Source organism: Phoca vitulina, unplaced genomic scaffold, assembly GCF_004348235.1.
Source record: "Phoca vitulina isolate PV1807 unplaced genomic scaffold, GSC_HSeal_1.0 scaffold22, whole genome shotgun sequence".
In the NCBI taxonomy this organism is placed as follows: domain Eukaryota; kingdom Metazoa; phylum Chordata; class Mammalia; order Carnivora; family Phocidae; genus Phoca; species Phoca vitulina.
In genome coordinates, this window is record NW_022589725.1 from 1,413,488 (window position 1) to 1,425,988 (window position 12,501).

At 56.7% G+C, this 12,501-nt stretch overlaps 1 protein-coding gene across 1 annotated transcript in view; it reads left to right on the forward strand.

Moving 5' to 3' along the window:
- Positions 1-12,501, forward strand: part of CDH22 (cadherin 22) — a 67,657-nt gene that overhangs the window by 35,496 nt on the left and 19,660 nt on the right. The window contains exons 6-7 of the mRNA XM_032419607.1: positions 229-482; positions 9,616-9,752. Coding sequence (XP_032275498.1) covers positions 229-482; positions 9,616-9,752 — 391 coding nt within the window. The remainder of the gene's footprint in view (positions 1-228; positions 483-9,615; positions 9,753-12,501) is intronic.

Here is a 12,501-nt window from a genome sequence, read left to right on the forward strand (position 1 = left end):
GGCAAGACTGTCCCCCGCAGTCTCGATTCGTCCACCTGCAACCAGGGAGGGTTGGTCGGGGGTCTCCCAACAGCCAGTTCCCTGGTGCAGCCCACTACTCGCCGCGCCCCTGCAGAGTTATCGTGACCCTGGGCTGCCTAGGCCCTCTCTGGGCCCACCTTCCCGACGGCTTCTTTCGGCGCGGAGCCCACCCGGCCCACTCACCCGCCCTCTGCTCCCTCCCCGCAGCGCCTGGACTTCGAGTCCCAGCCCGTGCACACCGTGGTCCTGGAGGCCCTCAACAAGTTCGTGGACCCCCGCTTCGCTGACCTGGGCACGTTCCGCGACCAGGCGATCGTGCGCGTGGCCGTGACCGACGTGGACGAGCCCCCCGAGTTCCGGCCGCCCTCCGGCCTCCTGGAGGTGCGGGAGGACGCGCAGGTGGGCTCCCTGGTCGGCGTGGTGACGGCGCGGGACCCCGACGCCGCCAACCGGCCCGTCCGGTGAGACCCCCGCCCGGGGCCACGCCTGCTGCCTGCTCTCCCGCCACCGCCCCGCGCGGACAGACCGCGGGCAGAGGGGGAGGGGCGGGGGGCGGAGAAGGGGGGATGGACACAGAGATGCAGCTCAGAGACAAAGGAAACAGATGTGAGAGTGGTCGCAGAGAGTCAGGGGACTCAGGACAAGGAGGGAGACCCAGGTTTGACAGACACGGCAGAGTGAACAGGGCTCGGCCCCGGTCCTCTCTGTCCGCGGTGGCTCCCTCGGTGCCCTCGGCCTGTCCATCCACATGCCTATGACCCCCGAGTCCACTCTCTTGCTCACCCTGCCGTCTCAGCAGCTCCCCTTGGCTCCCCTAGGCACCCAGAACTCACCACGTTTGGAACTGAGCTCCAGGTCCCTCCACCAAAAACGACCCCAACCTTCCAGTTGTTGAGATCAAAAATGTTGGAGACACCCTGTCTCCTGTCTCTGTCTCCCACCTCCCTCCAGTCCATCAGCAAATCCGGAATCCCACCACCTTCTCCACCTGCGCTGCTACCCACCTGCTACCCCTTGGTCCAGGCCACCATTTTCTCTTACCCCGACCGGCATCCGGATTCCGGAACTCCTCCCCCCCCCCCGACTGGTCTCCCTGCTTCTGCCCCCCACCCCCACCCCCACCCCTTTAATCTAGAACCGGCCTGGGGCCAGACTGATCCTGTCCAAACGGAAATCAGAGCTTGGCCCTCCTCTGCTCAGAGCCCCCCAAAGGCACCCATCTGGCTCAGAACAAAAGACCAAGCTCTCACAGTGCCCCCCAGACCCATGAGATCTGGCCTCACTGTAGCCTCTCAGACCATTCCTCCCGAGGTCCTCCTTCCTAGTTCAGGGAGCTCAGCCACACCGGCCTCCTCACTGCTCCACACATACACCAAGCTCACTCCACCTCAGGGCCTTTGCAACTGCTGATTCCTCTGCCTAGAATGTTACCCCCTTAATATCCCCACGATTGGTCCGCTGGCTTCCTCCAGGCCTTTGCTCAAGAGTCACCTTCTCAGTGATGCCTTCCCTGACCACTCTTTCTAAAATTTCATCCCCACCCCAACCCCCAGCCCCAACACTTCACGTCCCCTTTCCTCATGTCACCCTGTCCTCAGTAGCCTTCACCATCGAACACGCTACCTAGTTTTCTAACTCCGTTGTGTGTCTCTGCCGCTACCAGATAAGCCCCATGAGAGCAGGGAGTTCTGTGTGCTCACCACTTTACCTGATGCCCTGCAATCGGTGGACACTCGCTGACTGCCCTGATGAGTGAATGAAACATAAAAGCAGAGAAAAACTGAGAAAAGAGAGAGAGGCTCAGGGGCCTGGGGAGAGCCCCACAGTGAGAGGAGGAGGTCGGAGAGAGGGGGGAGCCAGTGGAAAGACCATGAGAGGAACTAAAAGAGGCAGAGGACCTACCTGACCATGTAGAAACAGAGGAGATCTGCTGAGAAAGCCAGAAAGGGAAAGAAAGAGAAACAGACACAGGGAGAGAGAGGGGTGATTGGGGGAGGGGGGGAGACAGGTGGGTGGAGGGGCAGGGATGCTGCAGCTCTGTTGATGTTTCTGGAAGGGTTTGGGAAGTCCCTGACTGTGGCCCAGATTGGAAGAAGGTCAGGTGGAAGAGACGGGAAGAAAGGTTGTAGCAGAAATGATCCAGAGGAGGTCAGGGATGGGGGGAAGGGCCACTGTTGGACAGACGGGAAGGAGATTCCTGAGCTCCCTGCTTCCTCCCTGAAACTGCTGGACATAATCAGGAAGTAATCCAGAACCAACTATGTGGCAGGCTCTGTGCTGAGCACGGAAGAGAGGGAAAAGGGAAGTTAATTTGAGGATCTATGCATTACATGGTTCCAGATGGGTAACGTTCCCCTCATCATCTATGTGAATGGTTCTCTGAGTTGTACAGTGCACAGCATGTGCAATCTTACATGGCAGCCCTGGGTGACGACAGAGAGATGCCTCCCTGCCTAACTGCCTACAGGCTCTCAGACTGGGAAATACCCTCAGGGGTCTTAAAAGACTTCCCGGAGGAGGCAGGAAATGAACTGAGCTGGTACCTGGCTATGGTCAGGTGTACATACGAGGTGAAGGGCATTCCAGGCAGAGGAACAGCTTGTGCAGGCATATGGAGGCCGAGGTAGCCTGGAGAAGAGCAGACCGTGATGGCTACAGTGGACTGAGGGAGATGAGGCAGCAAAAGTGAAGTCTGGCAGGCCTCAGGGCAAGCTGAGGAGCTCAGACTCAGGCCAGAGAGCCAGAGGGCCCGGGGTTGCCTCTGCCCTCCTCACTGTCCAAACCGTCCCACTGCCTCTGAGCTCCTCTGCCGCCCTTCCACTCGGGCTGTCGGGACAGTCTGTCAGCAGCCCCCTAGCCTCTGGCTGGGCCACAGACCTCTCTCTCTCCAGGAAGGGATTATCACCCATGTGTGTGAGGAAACCGAGGCCCAGGGAGGGGAGGAGGTGTCCCTGGGCTCTCCCGGGGAGTTGAGAGCCAAGAGTAGGAGCTGAGTCCTCGCCTCCCAGGTTAGTGCTCGGCCTGTCTGCTCCCCTCCCCTGCACTGTCGCGCTCACACCCCCTCTCAGTCTTCTCTCTGCTCCCTCTGTTGGCTTCCCTTCCCTCCGGCTTTTATCTGCACTGAAAGGGCCAACTTTGAAACCAGCTTCTCACCTTCTTTCATCTCTCTTTGCTGGCCCCTTCCCTGGGGCTCCTCAGATGTGGAGGCCGTGAGGAGCTTGCGACAGGTCCAATTTAACACCACAAACATTTATTTATTTTTTTTTTAAAGATTTTATTTATTTATTTGACAGAGACAGCGAGAGCAGGAACACAAGCAGGGGGAGTGGGAGAGGGAGAAGCAGGCCTCCCACCGAGCAGGGAGCCCGATGTGGGACTCGATCCCAGGACTCTGGGATCATAACCTGAGCCGAAGGCAGACGCTTAACGACTGAGCCACCCAGGCGCCCGAACACCACAAACATTTACCCAACTCCTCCTCATCCTCCGGGAGCCAGGCCTGGGGACAGGAAGATGACTCAGCCAAGGGCAGAGCTGGGGATGAGCGCCCTCTCTGCAGGGGACAGACGCGGAAATAGGAGGCCAGTGAGGGCCCACTGAGAGACAGAAGGGCTCCTCATGGGGCACATGTGCTGCCCAGAACCCAGCTTGCATCCTCAGCTCCTGGGTTCGCAGGGTCGTGGACTCAGTCAGCGCCTACACATTGAGTCAAGGGGGAAACAGTGGTAATAAGACCTCATCCCTGCCCACAGAGAGTTTGCCTTCTCCTGGGGAGAGACAGTCATTGTGCTGATAAGAGCTATGAAGGAGTTAAACAGGGTAATAGGATAAGGATTGGGGCAACAGGGGCTACTATGGATCCAGTAGTCCAGGAGTTGACAGATGAGCTGAGATCAGAATGATAAAGTGAGAGCCAACCTGCAAAGATGTGAGGAAGAGCATTCCGGGTAGCAGGAACAGCAAGTGCAAAGGTCCTGGGGCAGGGGCAGCTTGGTGTGTTCCTGGAGATGAAGACATTAAGTGGTATTCTCGGAGATTTTATAGGTAAAATCTAGGCACACTAGGCACCTGGGAAATACAGAGATGCAGATATGCAGAGCGGTTTTCTGAGTTCCTGCACTGGGGAGAGTGGAAAGTGCCTCAGCTTGTTGCATTTCCCCCTCAGGAGGTATCATACGCAGTTTACAGATGAAGAAACTGAAGGTCAGAGAGGAGAAGTGACTCTGCCAGTGTCATTCAGCTTGAAGGGGGGAGGAATGATTTAATCCATGATTGTCTGCTTCCTGAGTTCAGCCTCCTGTTATTTTACCCCAGCTTCTTACTCTCTCTGTGGTTAGGTGTCCTCCCCTGTGCATAAGGCACAGAGATGAATCAGACATAGGCTGACAGGAAGGCGAGGCCCCCATGTGAAGGCATCTGGTGACAGATCTAAGTCAAGTGGTCTTGGGCTGAGGCCGGGGCTTGAGGACTACGGAACTCCAAGGAGGGGCGAGGACTCAATGCACCACCGAGGGGAATGAGCACAGGCTTCTGCATATGGCCCCCAAGGCTGAGGAGGTGAGGTTGGAACAGGGAGAGGATGCTCCAGGTTGAAGTGATGGTAAGGGCCGGGAAGCAGGAATAGAGTCATGGATTCAGGAGGTTAAGTTCAGCAGCAGGATGATCAGGTGGATGAGCTCATGTCAAGGTGGGCAGAGATGAGGACAGAGGGGCACTTGGGCCAGGCTGGGAAGGACTTGAATGTCAGATGGAGAAGCGGGACTCCATGCTTAGGCAATGGGAAGCCTTGGAAGCTTTGGAGGGAGGGAAGAGAGTGCTCAGATGGGCCCATCTCTGGGTTAGGCAGCCTTGCAGATAGTCAGGCCCTTGATCAGCCCAGCATAGCCCTACACCGTGGTGAGTCTTCTTCGAACATCAAAACCAGCAAAGCCCACACTGGACCAGTGGGAGCAAACACCTCATTTCCTCCCAGCACTCCACAGTGGGGTGCAGCAGAAAGTACATGGGCTCTGGAATCAAAGAAGACTTGGGTTGGAATCTCAGCTCAGTTGTAGAACCATGGGAAGATCACTGGACCTACTGCAAGCCTCAGTTTTCCCATCTCTAGAATGGGCATCATGATAGTACCTGCCTCATTCATTTATTCAAAAATTAGGTATTAAATGCCTACTGTATTCTACTAGGTTCTGTGCTCGGTGCTCCCAGGGTTGGAGGGAGGCTTGTTTGGCACATAGTAGGCCCTCAGGAAATGAACATTAAACATTTTCCTTGTGGCCTGTACACCCATTTCCACCCTTCAATCTGCAACTTGTACTAATCACGTACAAATTCCCAGGCATCATGTTTGGGCTTTGAGTGTGTGTCTTAAGCTTGGGGAGGGGGAGGGCAGGTATGTAGAAAGAATCGCAGATGGGGTGGAGTGAGCAGAGAGGAATCCCTGGTGGGGGGGAGGGGAGCCCCTTCTGCATCTGAAGAGACTCTTCGTCTAGTAGCTCAGGTGGGGGCTGCATCATTCAGCCTGCTGTGCGCGTGTGTACATGAGCCTCCACAAGGGAGCCCTGGGAAGGCTGCACACGCAGGAGCCTGTTGCCTTCCGTATCTCTCACGCCTGTGCGTGCGCTGTATGCACATATTGATGCGGACAAAACCCACATAGTGCACGGCCAGGCCAGGAAGCAGGACCCTCCCCCCATCCCCCACCCTCACCTTGACAGCGGCAGCACTTTGTGCAGTTGGAGTGTGTCCGAGTGCAGATGTGCCAGGCTGGCCCTCAGGAGGGTGCCCTTAGACGAGGCCCTGCACAGACCTGGGTGTCCACTAACCAGCCCTTTTGACCCAGGGCAAGGCACCTGGCTTCTCTTAGCCCAGCCTCCTCATCTGTGAAATGGGGATGATAACAGTGCCTGGGAAGATGGGAGGAGCTCATGCACGTAAAGGCCTTCTGCAGGCCTGGCACGAAGTCTTGCTGGCAAAAAAAGTCAGAGCAAATCCACAGGTCATGCGGCAGGCGCCCAGCACAAATAGAAGTGTTCCACGGGTAGCTACTTGTCCAACCCTCGGAGCTGCTCAGTAAGGTAGGCATTGTTATTATCTCCATTTTTAAGAGGAGGAAACCGAAGAACAGAGAGATCAAGTGATTTACCCAAGGCCACACAGCTAGGTTTCAAACAGGCAGATGGGCACCAGATCCGCGCTCCTGACCATCATTCTGGGTCCTCCCTTGCACGCATGCACAGACATGCACACACACGCACCACACACTAGCTGACACCTACCCACACTCTGTCTGCACTCCTCCACCCGCACAGGCTCGGGTTCTCCTCCCTGCCGTCCAGGTCCTGGCTGACTGAATGAGGAGCCGGACCTTCTAGATCCACAGCTGCCTCCCACCCTTCTCAGCCTGCTGGAGATACTCCAACGTCCGCTGTCAGCACATGGGGCCTCCCACCCCCGGGGGCACACAGACCACACACCAGTTGGAGGGACTCCCCTGTCCCCCTTACCAGACGTTTCTGAATAATAATTAGAATAACAATCATTCTCTCTCACGGAGTAATTTTCCTGGAGCTCAGCTAGGCACCTTATCCCCCAGCTAGGCATTTAATCCTCCCAGCAACTTGCAAGGTAGGATTATCATCTCCATTTTGCTCAAAATTAAAGTTCAAAGATTGAAGTGACTTATCAGGGGCATTGTGGACTTGGATCCATACCTAGGCCTAAGCAGCTGCCTCTTGAGCCTTAGCTTTTCCAACAGCAAAGCAGGACCACACACACAGACACACATGCACACCACTCACATATTCAGGTCACACACACACACCCACACTTTCCGCCCACAACACCGTCTAGACGCACAACTCATGCACCTACACGTGAGGTCCATAAGCCTCCCCTCTCCCGCCCCCCATGTTTGCCAGGCCACGCTCCTTGCTTCATGCCGCGTCCTTCCACCCCTCCCTCCCACTCACTGACTGGCTTCCTGAGCTGCAACAAAACCACCGGGGCTCAGCCAGCCACACTGACCTGCAGCCCCCAGTCTTTTGCTGGTTAATGGCAGGTCCCTGCGGCCCGCCCCATGGCCTTGGGAACAGCTGCCTCCACTTAGATTCAGCTCCCCGCCTTCCCCTCCAGGAGGGAACAGAAGAGAAAAACTGGGAGGAGAGAAAAGACAAGGGAGTTCTAAGCAGGAACGGGAGAAGCAAGAAGATGGCAGGCATCCTCCCACAAGCCCTGCCTCATGCCCAGGCCTGACCCAGTGATCAGGAGCCCCAGGCCGTGTCAGGCCCTGGCCCTCTCCTGGACTCCATTCTCCCAGGAGAATCGGGGAGGTTCCTTCCAGCCGAGCTGACACTCGGAGCCTGGTTCTACCTCGTTTGGACCCAAACATCTGACAAGCCCAGGCTGGGGACAAAGAGGATCTGAGGCTCCATGCTTTGCAGCTTTGGGTGGTTCAATGAGCTAAAAAAGAACTCTGGGTAGAGAGTCCCAAATTTGGGTACAAATACCAATTCTGTGACAGTTCCTGTGCAGTTTTGAGCAGGGTCATCACTAGCCCACAGGGCATCTTTGCATAAATAAGAAAAAGATCCCTTTTGAGGAGATCCTCCCTCAGCTAGGACACATGGCAAGCTGAACACTGGTTAGACTTTAACCCCATTTCACCCCTTCAGCCTGGTTGGTACCTTTGTGCAGGATACAACCTGCTCAACCACACTTGGCAGTCCTACGCTTGGCAAGTTTCCTTTCTGAGCCTCAGTGTCTTCATCTGCAAAACAGGGAGGATCCCATCAGCTTCACAGGATGCCAGGCAGGGACCTCATCTGTCTCATTTGCCCTTTTATCCCCGGGACCTAGCACAGAGCAGAACAGAGAAGGCACTCAGTTAATGTCTAAGCATAAAGAAATGCAGGGAGGGATGGCTAAAGGAAAAGCAGGCTACAAATTATTAAGTGCTGTGCCAGTGGAAGGAAGTATCATCTGGGGTCTGAAGCCCCCCATACACTTTTGCCCAGGTCAGGAGGCCCCTGTTGGTCAGGGGCAAGGGGGATGTGGGCTTAGCAGCTTAGGGACAGGGAGGAGAGTTGATGGGAGCTCAGGAAACTGGCGGTAATGCCCACCATACCCACACACACAGCCTTTTACAGTTGGCCGTAGCTTTCACCATCTTTGCCTCCACCCCAGTAACTATGAAAAGAATAAGGGATGTCACGTATGCCTATGGCCAGACTCATGAATTAGCTCCTCTAACCCACACCAGTGTGAGGGAGTACAGATCACCCCCTTTTCCAGATAAGCAAATGGAGGCCAGGGAGGTCCAGTGACTTGTCCAAGGTCACACAGGTGGAGTAAGTAGCCTAGGATTCAAACGCAGCTCTGATTACTCTCAGATGCGGGCAGTGCCACTGGGTGTCATTATTCCCATTCAACAGATGAGGAATGAGGCCCGGGGAAGTTGTAATGCAGCTAAACCCCACTATAGGGTCGCTTCAGGGCTTTGCGCCTCCAGCAGGGGGCGTTTCTGGCGCCCTCGCCTCCCTGGGCCTCAGTTTCCCCCTCTAGGAGATGGGGAAAGGATCCCTTTCCTCCCTGTGGGAGGGCCCGGGTGGCTCAGGCTGAGCTCCGCCCCGCCAAGCTTCTTTGTCCTCGTCGCACAATGCGTGCGCTCTTGCTTGGCATTCGAGGCCTTTGTGGGCCGCGCAGCCTGGCTGCGCCCCCGCCCGCGTTATCAGCGCGGGGAAGCGGCGGCCGGAGCTGGCGGGGCCTCTCTGGGCCGCCGCCCGAGACATGTGTTGGACACGGGCCTTTCAGGCCTGGAGCCGCCGCACAAAGGCCCGGGGAGAAGGCGGAACAAAGGGCTTTTTCACGCGGCAACTGAAAAGCCGCAGATTAGCTCGCGCGTGCTGCGCCGGCGGGGAGGGGCCGCCGGCCGTCCCCCCGGACCTCTCGCCACCGCTCTCGCTCAGCCGTGTGGCCGGGCTGGGGCCTCCACGCCGACCCCCGCTCTCCTGCTCAGAATTCCCCCCCCCCCCCCCCCCCCCCCCCCGGACACGTCCAAGCCCTGGATCCCGCGCCCCGCGGGTGCCCGTGCCACACTCTGCCTGCTCCTCCGTTTGACGCGTTGGGCGCCGTTAGCCGTTCTCTGAATAATTCCTGCCCCCCATTCTCTGAATGATTCATTGCACCTCTGTTCCCCCCACCCGCCCCCCACCAGCCCCGCCCCCTTCCCAAGCCCAATTTGAGGGTCACCTCTTAGGGAAAGATAAGAATCGAATATGCAGTGAGTGCCAGGGACTTTGCCCACTTCCAGCCTCACAACTGTGGTGTGCAAATTATTAGCCCCATTACCCAGCAGAGGAAACCGAGGCTCAGAAAGGTTGAGGGTGGCCCGTGGTCACACGGCGGGTACCGGTGCAGCAGAGATGCAAACCCACATCCCTTCCCACCCCTCCTCTCTTGGAAAGGGTTTCTCTGCTCCTGGTGTCTCCCAGGCAGATGATGCCTCTTTTGTGGGTGGGGGGGAAGGCTGGTGGACTTGGGCACGGGCTCCACCTGGCGCCAGGGCACCTTCAATCAGCCCCACCCTGCCTCCCTCAGGTATGCCATTGACCGCGACTCGGATTTAGACCAGATCTTTGATATCGATGCGGACACGGGCGCCATCGTGACGGGCAAGGGGCTGGACCGCGAGACGGCCGGCTGGCACAATATCACCGTGCTGGCCATGGAGGCGGGTGAGCCGGGGGGCGGGGCGAATACTGGGGCGGGGCGAAGGCCGTGTGATGGGCGGGGCTGAGGCGGGGCAAAGAGAAAGAAACCGGGCACAGATGGCCGGGTTGCGGGAGGCAAAAGCTGATGCGGAGGAACAAAGACCTGGGAAGGATCCCAAACCAAAAGGCGAGAGCTGGTCTGGAAGCTGACTTTCTTCCCTCAGCATTTATTGAGCACCCACTACATACGAAGCCCTGTTTTAGAGACTGAGGATACAGCCTTGAACAAGACAGAAAAGCTCTTGTCTTTGTGGGGGAGCGCTAGATTGTCAGCAAACAGGTGTACATATGTCAGATGATGTGAAGTGCTAGTGAGAAACCGGGAAGGAAGAGAGCCGAGGAAGGGGATTGGGAAGAAGAGGGTGTTGTTCCTCTTAGAAGAAGGCCTCTCTGAGAAGGAGCCATTTCAACAGAAACCTTAGGAAAGTGAGGAAGTCATGCCCATGTCCGAGGGAAGAGTGTTCTAAGCAGAGAGAACAGCCAATGCAAAGGCCCTGAGGTGGTAGTTTGCAGCATATTGGAGGAATGGCAAGGAAACCAGTGTGGTTGGCGAGGGGCAGAGTGATCAGCCGTTGTAAGTTCTTTGGACTTTACTCTGAATAAGGTGGGAATCACAGGACAGGGCGGCCATTTGAGCTGAGGAGGGACATTACCTGACAGGATACCTCTGGCCGCTGCATGAGAATAGATCCTTTGGGGGGTGAAGGAGGAAGTTAAATGTGATAGTGGCAGGAAGACAAGACCGTGTCCTGGCCCAGGGCTACAGCCATGGAGGAGGTGAGATGTGGTCAGCTTTGGGGGACAGGCTGAAAATGGCACCCCGGGATTTTCTGATGGAATGACTGATGTGGAGATAAGAGATAGAGAGGGGGTCCGGGAGTACTTCAAGGTGCTTGACCTGGCTTTCTGGAAGAGTGCGCACCTGTGCACACGTGTGCGCGTGCGTGTGTGTGTGCATGCGTGCACCACGGGCAGTTTGGTGCAGCAGGCATGGGTAAGCTGCAAGAGAAAGAGGGGAGGCTCTGTGCATGGGGTCCAGATAAGTAAGGCCATGGAGGTGTGGAGCTGAGACCACGGGGTCCACAGAGGCCCAGGAGAGGGGAGGTGGCAGCTGCAGGCCTCCTCCAAAACCAGAGCAATGCTGCCTGGACCTGGTCTCCAAGCCCCCCCGCCATCGGCTCTCAACGTCCAGGAGCCTGCAGAGCTGCCAGTAAGCAGTCATGACAGCAGAGAGACTCAGAGCCTCTGAGCCTCGGGTGCGTGGGTGGGCGACATTCAAACGCCCCTGCGTGCACTTGGGGGGGTGGCCCAAGCCCCTCCTGGCCCTGCAAGCCCCCCACCAGCCTTCCTCCTCCTCCCCCTGCCGGCGCCCTCCCACTTTGCAGGCCCCACCGGCCTGTGGGCCAAGGAAGTCCCTATGCTGAAGTTCCCTCCGTCTCTTTCAACTTCAGTTTAAAAGAAAATACAAAGCTGGCTCAAACCTCAGTGCCTGCTACTCGGGAGCCTTTGAATCCACTCCTCCACCGCATGAAAGGAAAGTAACAAAGGTGGCTGGAGAGGAAGTGGCGGCTGGACTGGGGGGAGGAGAGCTCCCACTCCTTCCCTCCCTGCTCCCTGGGCGGCCAGGGGAGACTGGCCTGGCTGCTGGGCAGAGAGCCCCCTCTCCCTGCCCGCAGATACATCTCCCCCCACACGTCCGGCTCGGCACCCTGCCTGACGTCCCACTCGGGTTAAGCATTGTGCTTCTGGCCCAGTGGGTCTCTTTGCAGAGAGCAGCTAGAGTGGTATACAAAGTCTATAATGCTGCCATTTCACAGAAGAAAGAATGTGGAGGGGACTCTCCCACAAACATTTTACAGTGTTTACCTCATCCATATTCTGGGCTAGAGGCTTTCTAGTGTGGACTTCTATTGAATCATGATCAGTAACCGATCAGCACCCACTTTACTGATGGGAAGATCGAGGCTCGGAGAGGAAACTTGCCCAAGGATGTGCGGTGGCAGAGCTGGGATTTGGAGCAAGTCTGCCTAGTTCCCTCCGCAGCAAGGCCACGTGAGCTCCCTTTCCCGGGTACTCTCTGCAATCTGAGCCCCCCCACCCACCCACCCCCCAGTGCCTAGCAACCGACCATGGGGAAGATGAGGCTCTGGAAGGAGACTGATCACTGGGCTAGAGACCCTCCCCGCTGAGCTGCAATCAACAACCCCTGCCCAACCCTCACCAGGTATTAATCAATGAGAAAACGAATGGCTCCAGCTTCACAGAGCTAATGGGGGGATTCAATAGGATCATGCATGGAGAGAACTTGCCTAGTACTTAATAAGTGCTCAATTAGTGGTATCTATCGATCTTGACTCTGTGCACTTGACTACAAGCACCGACTCTGTGCGAGGCATTTTACAGTAGTGCGCTCGCTCGTTGAATCTTCCCACCTAAGAGGTGTCGGTTCTGCCCTTATCCCCAACATATGGATGAGAGGTGAAGTCATTTGTCCAAATTCCCAGCCCCAGCCTGTCTGACTCCAAAGCCCGGCTCTTACCCAGATGCCCCTCAAGTCATGTTTTTTTGGTGCCAGGCACGAATCCAGGAGTGTCACAAATAATCCACCGACTCCAGCTTCTTGCCATCTCTGCAAGACAAGGGCAAAATTATTATCCCCACTTTACAGAAGAGGAAATAAAGGCTCAGGGCAGAACAGCGATGGTTCCAAGGT